The 19,554-nt window shown below is 46.7% G+C and overlaps 1 protein-coding gene across 6 annotated transcripts in view; it reads left to right on the forward strand.

Annotated features, from left to right (window-relative positions):
- The window catches only part of MBOAT2 (membrane bound O-acyltransferase domain containing 2), a 128,349-nt gene that overhangs the window by 92,180 nt on the left and 16,615 nt on the right, over window positions 1-19,554 (forward strand). For 5 of the 6 annotated variants that reach the window (XM_053201264.1, XM_053201263.1, XM_053201262.1 and 2 more), the window contains 3 exons: window positions 7,738-7,793; window positions 9,341-9,395; window positions 14,979-15,162. In XM_053201264.1, coding sequence (XP_053057239.1) covers window positions 7,738-7,793; window positions 9,341-9,395; window positions 14,979-15,162 — 295 coding nt within the window. Of the gene's footprint in view, window positions 1-3,296; window positions 3,381-7,737; window positions 7,794-9,340; window positions 9,396-14,978; window positions 15,163-19,554 lie in introns of those variants that run through there. The other variant, XM_053201266.1, reaches the window with a different exon arrangement.

The following is a 19,554-nucleotide window of genomic DNA, read 5'->3' on the forward strand; positions in this document are numbered from 1 at the left end:
GCCTTAGAAAATAGAGGAGACATTAAAATAATTAAATAACTTCCCTTTAGATTAGCAATAACCAGTTAGCAAGTATAATAAAGGATCCTAGCTTCACAAGCAACGAAAACCATGACAATGTCTATCTGAGAATACACGTAAGAAGAAATGCACAGGACCTCAGTGTAGAAAACTGTAAAACTTTATTGTAGGATATAAAAGAACCCTAACGGGAGAAATATCTTGTTACTCAGACGGTAAAATCTAATATTATAAAGATGGGAATTCCTCTCAAGTTAATCTGTAGGTGTAATGCAGTTCAAGGTGGGGTTTTGAGGGAAATTAGATGAATTGAAAAGTTCCTCTAGAAGTAGAAATGCTCGAGAGTAGCAATTTCAGTACAAAACACACTCCTGTTTGTAAAGTAGCCGTCATTTAACTATTACAGGACTGACACGGGAGTAGATAACACAGTGAAGCCAGAGGAGAGAAGCAGACCCATTGATCCAAGAAATACAGGGACGGAATAGAAACAGTGGGAGAATAGATCCGTGGGGAAAGCCCTTCTCGGTTATTAAGTAAATGGTGTTGAGACAAAAGAAGGGTAACTGCTTTCCTTCTATGTAGGTAAAGAACTTGTAGACGGAAGTAAGAGCAAACTTGTGTGGCAGAAAGGTAATGAGTTCTGATTGGAGTATGTTGACTTTTGAAGGGGTAGCTGAATGCATCCACCAAAAGAGATGTACAGGACATAACTTTCCATTCAAATTAAGGCTGTGTTTTAGAGCTCACCACGTGGTATCAGATGCTCAGCAGACGTTTCATTACTGCTTACTCCTGTGTGTCCGTTCAGCTACGATTTATGGAGCACACGCTCTACCTTTTGCGAGGTGCTCAGTACTTTTGTAAGTGACAGTCCTGTCCAGCATAAGGGACAGACCGTTTGGTCTAAGAGCTACAGGTGCGATTGTCGCACGCACTCCTAGAAAGCCTCGTTTGAGTCTGATTGTAGATTCTCTGTGCCGCGTGCCGAGCTCTGGAAGGCCTCTCGCTCTCATCTCCCTCCTCTCACGCTGTGCCCAGTAACTGTGTTGCAAGTGGGATGGGTGTAAATTATTCAGCCCAACCGCTAAACGGCAGTGTTCCATTGACCCTGTTTCGTCCCGTGGGAGCATCTCCCACACCTTGACCTACATTTGTTTGCAGGAAACATTCTATCTGGCTGCTACTAACGTAGGTTGAGTTACCAAGAGTAGACGGCTAATCTGTGGCTTGATTTGTCTGGTTTCTGCCCTCCGCAGGCCTTTTCTACCGTTACATCCTTTCACAGAGCAGCGTGCTTTAATGAGATTTATCAGAAGTCTTCGGTTTTCTTGGGACTCTGAGCCCTCACGGTGTGTGCCCGGCTCTGCCCCGCAGCCCCGTCCCGGCTGCCTTCCTCAGTCGTCTGATGCCCACGGCCCTGCTCTCCTGTCAGGACATTGCCTTTGCGCCCAGTCCGTTCCCTGTGCTCAGGGCGCCCTTCCTGTCCAGCCATCGGTGCCTGTCCACCACGGCTAATCTTACGGGCCCAGATGACAGGACTCCAATTCGAGGTTTTATCCCTGGGTTTGAATTTTCTGTCATCCCTGCACGCCTTTCTTCAGATGTCTCGTTTGGCTCATGACACTTTTTTATATAGTTATTCACATACCTGTTCATCTCCTGTTTTAGTGAGAAAGCCTCATCAGAGACTGCACTTTACAGCTAATTATCGTGACCCCCCAGGGCCTTGTGCTTTAGTAGCAACTCCACTGTTTAGTAAAGAAGGTTTTATCAAACATTTGCTGTCTCTCAGATACTGTTCGAGGTATTTGTCATACTGCTGCATTATTTAATCCACCCAGTGTTACTTTTATCTGTTTTTTAGATAATAACTTGGAGGGGGGCTGAAATAGCTTCCCAGTCTTCCAAATTGATCAGTGGTGGGGTCAGGATTTAAGTGGGGTTTTGCGACTCTTGTCCCGCTGCCTGTTCACTGCCCACATCTCCACCCGAGTGTCCAGGAGGCAGCTCGCACTGGACACGCCTGAAACAGACTCCCCGATGCCCTCTCTGCCCCTCCTGTGATCCTTCTCCCTTGCCTCCGTCCTTCTGCGTGGTTGCTCTGGTCAAAAACCTTGGCAGCATCGGGTCTCAAGCCCTGCCTCGTATCCATTGTCAGACCGTCGGCCGATCCTGTCGTCTTTACCGTTACATGGTGGCCAGGCTCCACATCAGACCACACTTGCTATCACCCTGGTCTGAGCCACCACCCTCTCCTGCCCACTTATCCCCCTGCAGCTCCTCAGTCTTTTTTTCAAGAAGTTTGGTTTTTTCATTTTGTTTAAGTGTATTTATTTTGAGAGAGAGAGAGAGGATGTGAGCAGGGGAGGGGCAGAGAGAGAGAGAATCCCAGGCAGCCTACATGCTGTCCGTGCAGAGCCTGACATGGGGCTTGAACTCATGAACTGTGAGATCATGACTTAAACCGAAACCAAGAGTCTGACGCTCAACTGAGGGAGCCACCCAGGCACCCCTCCTCAGTCTTTTCAGCCCAGAGTCAGAATTCACCCATTTATTTTTTTTTTTAAATGTTTATTTATTTTTTGAGACAGAGTGAGACAGAGCATGAATGGGGGAGGAGCAGAGAGAGAGGGAGGCCCAGAATCCGAAGCAGGCTCCAGGCTCTGAGCTGTCAGCACAGAGCCTGACGTGGGGCTTGAACCCATGGACCGTGAGATCACGGCCTGAGCTGAAGTCAGAAGTTCAACCGACTGAGCCTCCCAGGCGCCCCTAGAATTCACCCATTTAACACCAAGTTCCTTCCGTGCGGAAACCCTCCCTCGCGTGGGTCACTCAGCTCCAGAAGCCTGCTGGGTCTGACCCTGACCGCTGCCCCTGCATGTCCCCATCCTCCCTCTGCACCTCCTCTCATCCCGCCAGTGGCCTTCTGTCTCCCCACATGCTAGTCGCGCTGCTATCGAACTGCTGTTGAACTGCTCTCCTCCTTCCTGAACATTCTTACCCCTTCAGGCTGCTCTCTGCCTTGTTCTCACTTGAAACGTCACCTTCAGGGTGAGGCCAGGTCTCCTCCCTCCTCCCCCCACCCTGCTTCGTGCCTGCGCTCAGCACTTGGCAGCATCTGGCGTAGGATGCGTTCACCTGTTGACTCCTTCATTATCTCTCTCTGTCCGATGCACCGTGAGGTCCGCGGCCCCGAGAACTTCACCTTGTGCACGGTTGTGTCTCCAGCATCTGGTTTCTTGTAGGTGCTTGTTAGGTACCTGTTTCTGAACGAGGCAGTAAAGTGAACGAATGAACGTGGCTCAGAAACCCGTGGCCCTCTCCGTGATGACTCACTGCGTTTTCTTTGGCATTCGGTATGTGGGGCTTATTTTGGCCTCGGTGGGTTTTGCTGTTTGTGGAGGAAAGAGAGGACCACAGTGGAGAGCTGACAGTTGGGCTCTGTTGTCAGGTGACTTGCACCCAGTGGCAAGCTGACCTTTGACCCGGCAGGTGCTTGCGGTTGATGGCGCTAGAGATAGCCTCTCCTGGAGGTAATGGGCAATTGAGGCAGCGACTGTTCTTTTCAGCATTCAGTTTCTTTTTTATTTATTTTTAATTTTTTTTAATGTTTGTTTGTTTTTGAGAGAGAGAGAGAGAGACAGAGCATGAGTGGGGGAGGGGCAGAGAGAGAGGGAGACACAGAATCCAAAGCAGGCTCCGGGCTCCGAGCTGTCGGCACAGAGCCCGACGCGGGGCTCGAACCCGCAAACTGAGATCATGACCTGAGCCGAAGTCGGACGCTCATCCGACTGAGCCACCCAGGCGCCCCTCAGAGGGTCTTTCTGATTCGTGTCAGGTGATCTCAGACTTCCCAGGACCCTGGAAGCGATTAGCATTTGGAGACTCCAGTAGATGCGAAGTCAGCAAGTAGTTAAAATGTCAGTAAAGGTCTAAGTGAAATCATGTGTGAGTCACTGAAACAGGTATTTGTGAACAGAGTGCCCTCTCAAGAAGACCCACAGCAGGTACTCTCTGAGAACAGTGGAGTTGTTTTCGTTTACAAGTGTTTTCTCCACACCCTGGGTTCTGCCGTATCGAGGTAAAGTTGGTCCTGCTTCGGTTGGCTTCCTGGTCAGGCACATGGCCCGTGTTGGCCTCGTGTGTCCATTTCCCCCTCTGGTTTACTTTTCTCAGCTCTCAGTGATCTGTTCATGCCTTGCTGAACTTTCACTGTAGTACTGGCTTACTTTCACTTATAACCCACTCCTTTTGAGTCTCTCTGTGCTACTTCTGCCTTCTAGCATTTTACTGTCACATTCACCACCCCCTGACCCCACCCCGTGACAGGTTGGACCAGAGGCCCTGGAACTGCCACCCATTTAAAACCAAAGGGAATAGTCGGGGCTAACCATCACCAGTAAAGGGAACAAAAAGATGCCGAGACGTTTTTGCGAACCAGTCGGTCCTTTGAACCCGTGTATATGTCTAGTGCCCCAGGTGCAGAGATAAATAAGTCGGCGTTCCTGGTGTTCAGTAGCCCAGGATTTTTTGTGGTGACAGGAAAGCAAACAGAAAAATGACAAACAGTATGGTAAATGCTTTCAAGCACAGATGAGAATGGACAGGCTAGAGGGAGTCCGACCAACCTGTAGAAGGAATAAGAGATCTTGACCGGACGCTTAGAGGAGTCCGTTTATTTAGTGTTTCTAAAATATTTACTCAGCACCTCTCTTGTGCTAGGCACTGTGGGTTCAGTGGTGAAAAAGACTGTTGGTTCCTTACCTCGTGGACTTTCTGGAGAGGAAAGACAGATTTTAAACCAACAATGAAACAGCCACGAACGTGAAAATATTTTGGAGGAGGAAAACAAGAAGCTGAGGTTAAGTGAAGGGCGAGTGTGGGCATTGAGGCAGAGGGGCTTGAGGCAGAGCTGTCCACGGGCCTCTTGCGCAAAGTGATTCCTCAGCTGTCCTTGCAAAAACAGTTCCAGGAAGAGTGGTCTAAGTGGAGGGAGCAGCATTTGGAAAGATCCTGGGGCATTCAGCCCTGTCACATTCACCACCACGAGGGCTTTCATGAGCCATCCTGCAGCCTGCACGGCACATAGCACAGCACTTGCATGGGGAGGCCAGGTGGCCAGGGCACAAGGAGGGCATGCACTCACAAAGCACATATTTGCATTTTTGGAACATCTTATATATACGCACCTAGCAGTTTGTCATTGAGTTGATATATTTTTTTTTTCTTTAAGTAAGCTTCACGCCCGGCGTGGAGCCAAGCGTGGGGCTTGAACTCAGGACCCTGAGATCAAGACCTGAACTGAGTTCAAGCGTCAGATGCTTAGCCAACTGAGCCATCCAGGCACCCCGTCACTGAGTTGATAAATTTAATAATTATTTTATCAGTGGTTTTTATTATGACTTGAGGTGAAATGGGAATTAGCATTTAGAACTGAAGAGTATTATATAATTCTTTGCTGAGCTATATTATGAAGAGAACTTAGGCAGGATGAGAAAAATGATTCTTTTCCCCCAAGGAAGTGGAAATCATTATTTTTGCAATTCTCAGAGGCACATAAAACATCCCGAAAGCTAAAACGGCAGCTGGGTGTTCAGAGAAGCCTGGGGGATAGGCTGGCTGAGGGATCATTTCCTGAGAGTGAGTTGCGTTCACATAGGAGCTGACTTTTAAATTTTTTTTTTTCAACGTTTATTTATTTTTTTGGGGACAGAGAGAGACAGAGCATGAACGGGGGAGGGGCAGAGAGAGAGGGAGACACAGAATCGGAAACAGGCTCCAGGCTCTGAGCCATCAGCCCAGAGCCTGACGCGGGGCTCAAACTCACGGACCGCGAGATCGTGACCTGGCTGAAGTCGGACGCTTAACCGACTGCGCCACCCAGGTGCCCCAGGAGCTGACTTTTAAGGGAGCCCACGGGGAATCTCCTCCCTTCTGCACTTTGAGAGCACCTGCCATCTGACAGGTTTTTCTTTTCTGAGATCTTGCCTGTTGGGTGAGGAGAATGAGCTGTAAGTCCTCAGGGGTCTGGGTCTGTGTGTCGCATTGCCCCTGAATGCCTGAAGGCATTCTCCTTTTTTTAGGTGTTGAAGGATGCTCGTGTTCGGCCACGGGTAGAGCTGATGGGTAGAGCTGATGCTGACCGGTCTCGTGCTCTGAGCAGTGGGGACAGGTGGAAGGCACGGGGTCTCTGTGACGGAGTCTGAGCCGCCTCCTGCCGAATGTGGGCTGTGGGGCTGGCCTTCCTGAAGGCCTTTCCTTGGCTGCACATACTCTGAGCTTGAGCTCACCCTCTGCCTCTCAGCAAAACGTGATTTTCTGGTTTTAGTGGAATATTCCAAAACTATAAATAAATAACTTGTGATTAATTGTTCTTTGATACAAACATCAGTAAGCTACCGTAATAAAGGATAAAGATGTATCCCGGTGGTTTTTTTTAACGTGGATTTATTTATTTTTCCTTTCCAAGTTATCCATTCAATTAGAGATTACAAAACGGGGAAAATATTGCCATTTTCTTAGTTGTAACACGACTTAAAGCCCTCTGTAATGTGCATGTTAGGTGCTATCTCTGGGGTGGCTCTCCCAGACCCTTGGTCCTTGGGCCCTAGACCAGTGAGGTGGACCTTGTCCTGTTTCTTCGTGCCCCATCTCTCCTGTTTTGTTCTACATTTCTCACCCAGTCTACCTTAATTTTCTACCTATTCCCCTTTTCCCAACTCATTTTTCACCTTTAAGTCAGCCGAGCCAAAGGGCAGCAGTGTGGCGTGTTGAAAAGTCAAGATCCGGAAGCCAGGGCCCAGCCCGATGTCTGCCTTCGCCTCCCTCTGGCCCCTCGTCCTAGTGCTCTTAGTGCGTGAGGGAGGAGGCGGGTGGCGATGCTCACACAGGGCCTCGTGGGGGATGAGCATGCGTTTCTCTTTCCCTCCCTTGCTTCCTCCTTTCCTCCCTTCCTCCCTTCTTTCTTCCCTTCTTCCTTTCTTTTCTCTTTTTCTCTCTCTGCCTGCCTCTTTCCCTTTTCATTTCTTCACTCTCTCTCTTCCTTCCCTCCTTGCCCTGTTTCCTTCCTTCCTTCCCGCCTGCCTGTCTGCCTTTTAAAGCAAGGGAGAAGCCCTAACTCCCTTAGCCCCTATACCTTCCCCAAACATAGCAGCCCCTGAATTCTCTCTTTGAAATCCCTTGGAGGTCTTTTTTTTTTTTTTTAATGTTAAAAAGTGTCAGGATTTTGTGATTGCATAAGTGGAATAAACTTTTTTCTTTTTTTAAAAAATATAATTTATTGTCAACTTGGTTTCCATACAACACCTGGTGCTCATCCCAACAAGTGCCCTCCTCCCTGCCCATCACCCAGTTCCCCCCCCCCCCCATCAACCCTTAGGTTGTTCTCTGTATTTAAGAGTCTCTTATGGTTTGCCTCCCTCCCTCTCTGTTTGTAACTTTTTTCCCCCTTCCCTTCCCCCATGGTTTTCTGTTAAGTTTCTTAGGATCCACATATGAATGAAAACATATGGGATCTGTCTTTCTCTGCCTGACTTATTTCACTTAGCATAATACCCTACAGTTCATCCACGTTGCTGCAAACGGCAGGATTTCATTCTTTCTCATTGCCAAGTAATATTCCATTGTATATATAAACCACATCTTCTCTAATACATCATCAGTATTATTTTAAATTTCTCCTTTTAAATACTTATTTTTTTTATTCTATTACAGCCCAATGATGATAATTACCCAGAAGATCACTAGTTTGGCTTATGAAATTCATGATGGTAAGAATTTAGAAATTAACTTTTCATCACCGAAAGAAATCCTATTCCAATATACTTTCACTTGAGATAAGACCATAACTTTCTGCATTAGAGGAGCTAAGAGACAGGAATATTCAACTCTGCTTAGGTTCATTAAAGTGTGTTTATTTACTATTTTTTTTTTTTGCAGTTTTTCATCTTAATTTCACACCTGATTTAGTGAAAAAAACAGTAAGAGTGGGGTCCGTCATATGACCAACATTAGTGGCAGTATAAAATATAAAAGAAATAGACATTTGGTCTCAATCAAGTTTTATTGGTCCCTGCTTCGTCTTTGTTACATTTTTATTAATTAGTATTTGAATGCTTTTCCCCCATCCCTCATCCCTTGTATATACAATACACGCACGCACAATTGCATGTATTTTTAGCATAAATATTTATATATTCATATTTTCAATCTTCAGTGAATGGACACCTTGCCATAGGAAATGCTAACACTCTGGGCTGTGAGTCATGAGTTAGACTCTGGTTTCTTCCCATACTGGAGGGACATCCCCGTCAGACTGGTCATCCGTAGTGGCCCACAGAGCTTTTTACGTGGATTTTTAGCCCCACTGCATACAGCACCCATCCTGTGCCATCTGCTAAGGAACACCTACAGATATGTTTTAAGTATATTGTTTGCTTCTTAATTTAGTTCTCCTTTGGTCTTTAAATTGGGCTTAGAATCTAGTAATGTGTAATCGTAAGTCCAAGCCTCCTCTTTGGGGAGAGAAGGTAAAGATGATGTATGTATACAGTTTTCATTCATTAGAGTCAGAGAGAGGTAGGGAAATCATTTCTTGCTTTATGTTGAGCTTCTGGTTCATAATACTGATGTTAGTCAATCATCTAACAATGGAAACATTTTGATGCCCCCTTCTGTTTTTTTAAATGTTTACTTACTTATTTTGAGAGAGGGGCAGAGGGCGTCAGCCGAGGAGGGACAGAGACAGAGACATAGAATCCAAAGCAGGCTCCGGGCTCTGAGCTGTCAGCACAGAGCCCAACATGGGGCTTGAACCCACAAACCATGAGACCATGACCTGAGCCGAAGTCAGATGCTCAACTGACTGAGCCGCCCAAGTGCCCCTTAAATGCCGCCTTTTGAAAGTCATAGTGTTTATTATAAAATATGCTAGCATTTTAGAATTTTTTTTTTTATTATTCTCAAATTAGTTAATATACAGTGTAGTCTTGGCTTCAGGAGTAGAATCCAGTGACTCAGCACTTACATATAACACCCATGGAATTTTTAAGTTAATAATAATTCCTCTAGAGAAGTCTCAGATTTGTGCCTTGATGTGTGTTATTTATCTTATACAGACCTAGACACGTTGGGTTCCATGGTGGTCCTTTGACGTGATTGAACCGATGTGACAATGAGAAAGAAAGGAACCAGTTACACCAAAAGTTGGGATTATAGCATGAATTTCCACTGAGAAAATGGTAGAAGTGTGAATGGGGGAAAATGCCATTCTTGGGGGAAATCACAGTTGACCAAAGTACCTGTTTTTATTTCCCAGGGATGTTTCGAAAGGATGAAGAACTGACTGCATCACAGAGAGGTCTGGCTGTAAGGTACGTGCCCTTCCGTGGTGTCCTGCCATGGTTCACGCTGTCTCTACCTGGGATATACTCGACTCTCATGGCTAAGGCTGCCTTGTCCTCCTAGAGGTACTGACTTCGTGAAAACCAAAGCTTCCTCCCTCCGCATACCTCCCTCCACCAAATCTGGCTGGGTGAGGCTGCATATCCCTTCTAAGGCTCACATAGCACCTTGGATATATCATCACATAGTATGTGCCTCCTGTGTACCATGAGGGTATCACCAAATTTTCTGTCTCTCCTGTGACTTTCTGAGTTCCTGAAGACAGCAAGATCATATAGTCTTCGTGTCTGCCATGTAGTAATGGTCTCCACTTCCATTTACAGACCAATAACTCAATAGCAGGTACTGAGTTAAGATATGTTAATATAGCACATAGATGCCATGTTTTGAAACAACAAAGAACCAGTAAAATATTCTCAATATTCTTTGAGGAATTTATTCTGGGTTGGTTTCTACTTCCTTTATTATAGTACTCTGTTGTCTTATCTAAGGAATAGCTTAATTTCTTGGATAGGGTCTATCTTAATACAATTAGACATCAAAAACTCATTTTACCTAAAGGAAAAATTCCTTGGAAGCCCCTTGCTTTCTGTAAATCAAAAACTAACAGGTGCCTGGCTGTCAGAAGAATGAGGTTAAGTTTGTGGTAGTGGATAGACCCTACCCTGAGGCTTCCCTCTTGGCAGCATATCTTGGGAATCTTCTTACATTTTCCCCACCTTTAAAATTACTCCATTTTGATATTCTCCGTAGTCAGTATTTACATATCAGTAAACACACACTTGAACAGACAGTTGATGAGCGGGCACTTTGATCTGGATTCTGGGGTCTTTAGGAGTCCTCGGCCCATCCCTGCCACCTCTCATTAATGGACAGTCAGCTCCCAGTTCCGCCTTGCCCTCCCCCCACACACCTACCTAGCAAAACCCCAAACGCTATTAAATTCAACTCTCCGCCTACCCAGACCACGGAAGGGAGCAGACTGGAAGAACGTTCGTCCCCGTTGACTGCACTTGTTTTGACGGGGTGGCCCCACGTTTAACATTAGGGCCTTAGCGTGGTCAGTGGCCGCGGTGCGTCTTCCGGTCCGCTCCCGCGAGCGCGCTCTAGTTCCTCAGACGCCCCGCACACCCTCCCCCAACTCAGGGTGGCAGCAAAGTTACTTCATTCTGCAACCACTAAAGCTGCCAAGCTGCCTGTGTCTGTAACGCCATGCTCCACTTCCTGTCCCGTCCCAAGCGCTGCCCATAGTCCAGCCCAAGGCCAACTTCTCACTTCTCCCTGAGTCCAGCTGCTTTTAACTCCAGGATCTCGCTTCTCGCCCCGGCCCGGGCACTGTCACTCGTCATTTCTCCCTGTCTTTTCGCACTCAAAGGAGAAACACCTTTACCTCACTTTCCCTGCGAGCTGCCTCCCCAGTACTCTGCAGCCTTGTAGAGCAAGCCTCTGTGAGAGATTTGTGTCGCCGTCTCCCCTTCCCCACGCCCCTGCTCTCCTCAGCCCACGGCACTCGGGTGTGTCCCCACTACTGGTCTGATAGCGTTTTTGCAGGTGGCCTTACCCTCGGCAGACGTAATTGTCAGCCTCCCAGCACCATCTGACCCAGCCGATCCGTCAGTCCTTGCACTACATTCCTCACTTGCCTTCCAGGAGGCCACCCTCCTGTGTTCTTCCCACCTCTCTGGCTGTTTCCGTCTGTCTTCTTTGCTGAATCCTCCCCCTCTGAGGCTCACCACTAAAGACTCGTGGGTTCCAAGGCCATCCTTGGACTCCTCCATGTTCTCTGGGGATCACGTGCCGTCCACTGGCCTTCAATACGGTCCACCTATTTGAAGTCTTGTAACTGTCTTCCCACGGCACCTCTCTTCTGAGTTCCAGCCTCACCCTCATCTGCCATTTCAACATCCTGCCGTGGATCTGAGCAGGTGTCTCAAATAGGACAAGTTCCAAAAAGAGTTCCTGATTTCCGTCTCCTTCTTCCCTCTCCCCGGCCCGCTACCTGCTTAGTTAACAGCAGTACCACTTGAAACTAGCCCCTTAGGGCAAAAACCGAGGCAGACTCATGCTTTCTTACTGCAAATCCACTTCTCTGGCAAGTTAACCTCTTCCTTGGAGACCTGTTTCTCATCTGACCATGACATCTGACCGTCCCTGATCAGACTGGCTTCTCACCATTCCCACTGAGATTGCCCCAGCCGGACCTCGCCCTCTACCGGGCCTACTGGAAAAGCCTCCCCAGCAGGGCTCAGTTTTCTCCCTTTTTTCCCTCCACAGTCTGCATTTCACTCAGCAGCCACAGGTCTTTCCGACATGCGTTGGATCATACTATTCCTCTCTTCTGAGGAAGAGCCCACAGCGGCTCCTCATGGAATTAACTGGGGGTGGACTAACACACTTAGGACCGCCAGGTACGGGGCCCGACAAGGGCCACTAGTTGTACACAGACCCCCTTGTCAGAAACCCCCCCCCCTTCCCTGCCATCACTCTCTGTCCCTTGGCCCTCCTTTGTTTTTCTTCACAGTATATGTTATTGTCTGATAGTATAGATTTATTTTCGATTGTCCTTCTTTCTGCCCCCTTAATGAAACAGCTGTGTGCAGAGAGAAGTTGAGCTCGTTTATGATTATATCCTCATCGCCGAGATAGCAGCTCACCACTGGGGGTGCTTGCGCGCCCTCCCCGGGGACATCAGACAATGTCTGGAGACAGTTTTCGTTGTCACAGTGGAGGGGGGTGACGCTACTGACATCTAGCGGGTGGAGGCCAGGATGCCGCTAAACACCCTCCAGTGCGCAGGACAGCCCCCTGCAACAAAGAGTTATTGTCCAAGAAAGCCCGTAATGCTGAGATTGAGAAGCTCGAACCGAGGACCCAGTGGAGTTGACCCCAAATAAACGCCTATGGAACGAAAAATGGTTCTGTCATTTCATGTCATAAAGGACATGCCTCTCATTCTAAGCAGCAAATACTTCTCATTTTAAGTAGCAAATGTTATAATTAGCTACTCAGGACGTAAAATGACTTGTCATTTGTTATGACAGTTGAGCCAGGACAGCTTCAGCAAATGTCATGGTTCAGAGTTATCTCCTGTCCTTGCAAATTGTGACACACTGTTTGACTTGGGAGGACTGAGCTGTACGCCTTGATAACCTGGCATTGTTTCGGGGCTTGAAATACTCAGTGTTGAAATGGAGCTGTTTTGGGGGAGCGCAGGAAGTTCATCACTTCGTGATTGCAGGGCACGCACCCTTGTTTGAGGCAGTGAGAAAGCATTCTCTTTCAGCATCACGGGAAGAAAGACAAGAGAAAATCTGCCAGCAGCATGTTTCTCACCTCAATTTTGAGCCTTCAATAGAAAAGACGTAAAGCCCAAAACAATTTTAAATGTGGAAAAATAATTCTGGAAGAATCTAAAAAGGAGTTTGGCTCCGTGGTGATCCAGCTAGTATCAGATGGACAGGAAGCACAGTTTTCTTTTTTATGGTTTTTTTAATAAAGACACATATGAGGGGGGTTCTGTCAACTTCTCTTGGCCACAAAGAGTGTGCTTTTTTAAGGAAAGCACTTCTCACATTTAGAGAGGAAGGAAGGATGGTAACATCTTCCAGAAGCCTGCTTCCTGTCCCCAGGTGTAGCTGTTCTTTTAAAAATCTCTTTTTTAAGTTTATTTGAGAGAGAGACTGAGCACAAGTGGGGGAAGGGAGGAGAGAGAGAGAGAGAGAGAGAGAGTCCTAAGTAGGCTCAGCACTGCTAGAGCAGAGCCCAAGGTGGTGCTCGAACTCATGAACCATGAGATCGTGACCTGAGCCGAAATCAAGAGTTGGACGCTTAACTGACTGAGCCACCCGGGTGCCCCAGCTGTTCTTTTATTTATGGTAGTTTATGATTGTCAGTGGACAGCAGACTTGATAAATGGAGCTGCTTTTAGGAAATCAATAAGGGGAGCCTGGGTGGCTCAGTAAGTTGAGTCTCCGACTCTTGGTTTCGGCTCAGGTCACGATCTCATGGTTCGTGAGTTCGAGCCCCGTGTCAGGCTCCACACTGACAGCTCAGAGCCTGCTAGGAGCTCCCTCTCTTTGTGCCACGTGTGTGCATGTGCTTGCTTTCTCTCTCAAAATAAAGAAATAAACTTAAAAAAAAAAAAAAGAAAATCAATAAAATGCAGACTGCTAAGTCACCTGTATGATAACGTATGTATTTTTTACCCGGTTACCTGCAGTAAGAACTAGAATGCTCTGTAAACTTTAGATACCACGTGCCATTTGCACAGACCTCAGAGCATTTGAATGGAAAATGTTGCAAGGCATCCCTCATTGCTTTCTCACACCCACATGCAGTGTATCAGCAAACCCTTAGGTTGTCCTGCCAGAATATACACCAATGCTGCCTCCCAGCCACTGTCCTCTCCTGCCTAGAGATCCCAGTGGCCTCCTGGCTGGTCTTCTGGCTTCCACTCGTGTCCTGCCCACCCTCAGGGGCTACAGGGCTTCTTTTGCAGCATAGGTCTTTTAAAAACCCTCCTGTAGTGTTTCATCGCATTCAGAATAAAGTCCGAAAGTTCCTACCATGGCTTAGAAGGCAAGCCCTATATGATCTCCCCTCGGTTCTCTTGGACTTTCTCCACGTCTCAGCCCCTTCTAGCAACAGCAGCCTCCCTGCTGCGGGGCACGCTCCGTCTCAGTGATTTTGCACACACTGTTCCCTCTGCCCTGATCCTTGTCACAGATACTCACAGGACTCCCCGTCTCACTCCTTCCGGGCTCTGCCCAGATGTTGCCTTGTGAGAGAGGCCTTCTTTGACTTGTTCATGTAATGGTAATAGCAATAGTAAAAGTAATAATAGAAACCTTTCTCTTTGTAGTACGTAGCATCTCTGAAAATACTTCATACATGTTTTTAAAGTATCTGTTTTTTGCATCTTCTATGTGAATGCAGAATATGTCTCTATTTTGTTCACTGCAGTATCTCTAGACCCTAGAGCAGGTGGGCATATACTCGGTGCACACATAAGATTTGTCGAGTGCTTGAATGGTTAGCCAGTCAGGGATGATTCTTTATGCCACGTCTTGTCTGTCTTAGGTTTGTTTTATAATGAAGAAATTAAGTAGAAACCTGTTGTAGTTGGTCATAAAGGCCTGTATGGAGGCTCCCTTTCCCAGAAACACCATTGTGCATCACTACATCCTGGTCTTTTATATTCTTACTGTTTGGGGACACCCGGGTAGCTCAGTCAGTTGAATGTCCGACTTCGGCTCAAGTGGTGATCTCACGGTTCATGAGTTTGAGCCCCGCCTTGGGCTGTCTGCCGTCAGCACGGGACCCGCTTGGGATCCTCTGTTCCCCTCTCTCTGCCCCTCCCCCTGCTTGCCCTCTCTCTCGCCCTCTCAAAAATAAATCAACATTTTAAAAAATTCTTATTGTATGAATGCAACTGAAAATTGAAGCTTGTTTTATGTTGGAAATGGTAAGGGCAGTGAGGAAGATGATTATTCCTATCAGATTTTCTGAACGCTTATGTCACATCTCACAAGCTGCGCGTTTTCCATTTACAGACGCATGCCAAGCCTCCTGGAGTACTTAAGTTACAACTGTAACTTCATGGGCATCCTGGCAGGCCCACTCTGCTCCTACAAAGACTACATTACTTTCATCGAAGGCAGATCGTACCACATGACAAGGTCAGGCGAAAACGGAAAAGAAGAAATACAGAACGAGAGAGCAGAGCCATCTCCAAATGTAAGGTCATGAGGTTTATCTGGAGCCTTGATAGCTTGTATTGACTAATGTTGTTTGTTTAAAGATTCTACTGTTTTCAAGTTTTGAACTTACCCATCTATTTCTTTGAAAATATTTTTCTAAGATAAATGACCCTTCACACTGTACCTAGTAATGATGCCCAGTAGAAGTACAGTCAAGTTCAAAGAACAAAATGAAGGTTACTTTACAAGCTATGCTGAGATCCTTAGTGAGAGTGATGCTTTATAGTTGCGGGATATTTTCCAGGAGAGCCGTTTGTCTGAAACTGACGCAACCTAATTTTCTAGGCTCTTTCCTTACCTGTATGCCATGTTCCCCTAATTCCCCTTTTCTCCTCCCCTGCCTTCCCTGTCCTCTTCCTGATCATCGCTAGTTGAAATCTTACTCCTCTTTAAAAGCCTACATCAAATACCACCTTTTCCATAAAACTTTTCCTGATTCCCACAATAAAAAAGTTAATAATGGAGCATCTGGGTGGTTCATTCAGCTAAGCCTCTGACTCTTGATTTCAGCTCAGATCACGACCTCACGCTTTGTGAGTTTGAGCCCCAAGTCAGGCTCTGTGCTGACAGTGTGGAGCCTGCTTGGGATCCTCTCTCTCCCCTCTCTCTGTCACTCTCTCTCTCTCAAAATAGGTAAATAAACTTTTTAAAAGAGTTAATGGTAGCTGACACTTTGATAGCATTTCCCATGTGCCAAGTCCTGCCGTGGACACTTCACGGTTTGCTCTCTCAGCCCCCCCAGCACAAGGCAGGTGCTGTTACTCTCACCACTGAATGGACGAGGAAACCAGGCCCACGTCATTTGACCACGATTGCCCAGGTTGGCTGTGGGAGAACTCGGGTTCAAACCCAGGCAGTTTGACTATGAAGTCCGTGCTAAATTGCTTCACAGCGGAGCATAAACTTTATTTCCTCTGAACTGCTGGGAATGATGCTACTTTATCAAGAAGGGCTCTCAGGCTTTGTGCCAGCTGAGTTTCTGGATTTGATCTGGTAGAATCTTTTGTGGTTTTTAAAAAAATTTTTTTAATGTGTACTTTTTTTTTTTTTTTTTTTTTTTTTGAGAGATAGAGACAGCATGAGCTGGGGAGAGGCAGAGAGAGGGGGAGGAGACACAGAATCCGAAGCAGGCTCCAGGCTCTGAGCTGTCAGCACAGAGCCTGATGTGGGGCTCAAACTCACAAACTGTGAGATCATGACCTGAGCCGAAGTCGGATACTTAACCGACTGAGCCGCCCAGGCACCATTTTTGTCTTTATTAAAAGTGACTTCCTTTTTAATGTTGGTTTCAAAGAAAAGAATGACGTTATTATAACAAGAGGTAGGCAAACTAACTATGGCCCATGGGCCAAATGCACTCAGCTGCCTGTTTTTGTTTTGGTCCTAGAAAAAAAATCTTTTTAATGTTTATTTGGTTTTGAGAGAGAGACAGAGCACAAGCTGGGGAGAGGCAGAGAGAGAGGGAGACACAATCCTAAGCAGGCTCCAGGCTCAGCTGTCAGCACAGAGCCCAACGTGGGCTCGAACCCATGAACCGTGAGCTCATGACCTGAACCAAAGTCGGACGCTTAACCGACTGAGCCCCCCAGGCGCCGCTGATCTGGTAGAATCTAAAAGTCCCATGAGAAATAGTCCAGTCAAAAAGTCTGAGACAAAAAAGGGAGCCAGTATGATTTTTCTGAATGTGGGGCTTGGAGCAAAGGATCACCCTCCTTTGAGTTTCTGTAAACTGAAGCATGAATGAAGAAAAGCACACCCAGTCTCTTCTCTGCCATGTGACCCATCGTGTTTTATACCAAAAGGTGCTTTTGTCTTCCCACTTTCTATTACTGGTTACATATTAATTGATAAACGTTGTATCAAGCGGGATCGAATTTCAGGCTTGACATGGAGTACATTCAAATCTCTTCCATTGATTGTTTGGTGTCTCCAGGCTGACCACTTGACCCTTTAGCAGTCTCATTGCCATCAGAGAAAGGAAGGATAATTATAGATAGCTCTGATATTCCAGAATCTTACCCTGGAGTAGTAGAAAGAGTATTAAAAGCTAGGATTCAAGATACTGGACATAATGTTATATAATACTAGAAAAATTTCAAGCACTTCAAACATGTGAGTAGTAGTAAATCACACCCAACAAAGAATAATACAAATGTATTCATTCCTTCTGTCACCTCACTCTGAATTTTTATGGGATACACTCTCAGAAAATGTCACTTTCCTTTTTTGGGTTATAGACATCATAAACCAGAGGTTGTTGGCAATGGCAAACACTCTTAATGTATGATCTCACTGTCTTAATGTATTTGGAATTGAAATTCCAGAGGCATAAAATTTACACAGTCGGAGGTGGTAGTGATTTACAGATCACTCAAAGGTATTTGGAAGCTCTCTGTGCATCAGTGGCGTGGGTAGACTCTTGGGATCCAAAGTAGGGCGGTCAGGTAGCCAGTGGCCCTTTTGTTGGGGACCTCCCAACTGTCTTTATCTAGGTAAGATACGGGTTTGGGTACTAAAACAAGGGCCAAGATAACAGCAGCTTAAAAAGGTAGGACATCTGGTGTCAGTGGTCTGTGGATAATGTGGAGGCCCTGGGGGTGGGGGATCTAAGCTCTCCCCTGTGCTTGCCATCCTTGGGGTGTTGCCCTCATTTACATGGTTTAAGCTGGCTCACCGCAGGAGCTGTCCACGTTACTTGTGCCGACATCACGTGGACCTCGTGGCTACACTCAGCTGCGAAGCGGACTGTGCTGTGTGGTCTTCAGCTAGAGTTCAGTGCCCCCAAGTAAACATTCCATCGTTGTGCAAGAAGGGGAGGGTGGCTTCGGGGGAGCACCTGTCTGCCTCCGTCATGATGTCTGTAGGACTTTTCTCTGAGGCTGCTTAGTTTCTTAGTGAAGGATCCTCCAGCCTTCTGCAGTCTCACGAGGTAGATACAAAGTTGACTGCTGGTTTCTGGAGCTGGCCCGGTCAAGGGGGCTGAGGATTTCACCTCTCAGGATGCAGACTTCCTCCAGAGTCTCTACATTTCCATCCCAGCACTTACCCCGCTCCCCACCCTGGACCTGTGCCCCTAAGCCTGATCTTCTCTGGCTCAGCTTCTCTGAGAGCTAACGTCTGGCCCCCCTGCTGGAATGGTGGAAGGTGCCACCTTATTGAGCAGGAGACTCTGATACCCAGGGCCTGTACCCGGCTTCCCAGGCCCCCACCCCCGCCTCCCCGGGTCCCTGATCTCGCTTTGCCTCAGCCTTTTTGGGGAGTCTCATGGGCGAGTGTGCCTACCGCTGGTTGCGATCAGATGTGTGCTACTTGAAGTTTTGTTTTGAGACTGAGACCTGGAAACTTGCACACGTAATCGGAAGGCCACAGCCTTTCTCACTGTGTCCCTGAGATGACGCACCCACTTTGTAGGTTAATGTGTCAGGCCATTTTCTCCAGCTCACCTCATTTGTAATTATAATTTCTCTCTAATTACCTGCTTTAAATCTCTTCTCAAATGTATAGGTTAGATATTTTGGGAAGAGGTGAAGAAAAGGTAGCCTTTTCCGTACTGGAGGAGGCTTTCAAAGACATGGAGGAAATAAGAATACGAGCTGCAGCGAGGAGCCCTTGACCACTCAGCACCTCCTCGCAAGGCCAGCCCCAGAACAAATAACGCTCTTCCAGCAGTGCAGTGAGCCGGGCATGTGCTTTGACTCCTGCCTCTGAGCCGTTTCTTTTGGCAGTGTTACAGAAAGTGTTCACGTATGAACGTTCATTTGCAGGTTAGTTAATTTGAATATTATTAGGTTGCTGAGCAGGAGACTCAAAATGCAAGTATTTTGTTACCTCCCATGACCTGGATACAGCCAGCCCTTCCTTTCCTCCACCTGCTTCCCTCCCTCGGCAGGGGCCGTCACCTCCCTTACACCGAGTCAGATGGAAATATTCCGGCCTACTAATGATCCAAAAACACCACGAGTTGGGTTCTCTTACGGTGATTTCGCCTTTCCAGGATACAGTAAAGAATGGCTTTTTTTCTTTCTTTTCCCCATCAGAGTCTTCTGTGCAGATGTTTTTTGTTTTCTCGGGCGTGTGGTTCTTTTCCTTTTGTGAACAAAATTGCATCCAAGAACTTTCAGATTTAAAGAGATGTATGAGTTGTTTGTTGCAAAAATAATGTTCATGAGATGCGTAGCGTTTGGGAAATACAGGGTAAAAGCACAATGGAGTAATCAACTGCGTATGAGTGTGTATATTAAATGTACAATCCACCACCAAAAGTTTTTAACGTGACTGTTTTCATGTACTCACACCTACACGCCTGTGTTTGCTTTCAGATTTTTCTTTTTAACCGAAAGTTTTGAAAATACAAATTGATATTTCTAGT

Source organism: Acinonyx jubatus, chromosome A3 (genome assembly GCF_027475565.1).
Source record: "Acinonyx jubatus isolate Ajub_Pintada_27869175 chromosome A3, VMU_Ajub_asm_v1.0, whole genome shotgun sequence".
Taxonomy (NCBI): Eukaryota; Metazoa; Chordata; class Mammalia; order Carnivora; family Felidae; genus Acinonyx; species Acinonyx jubatus.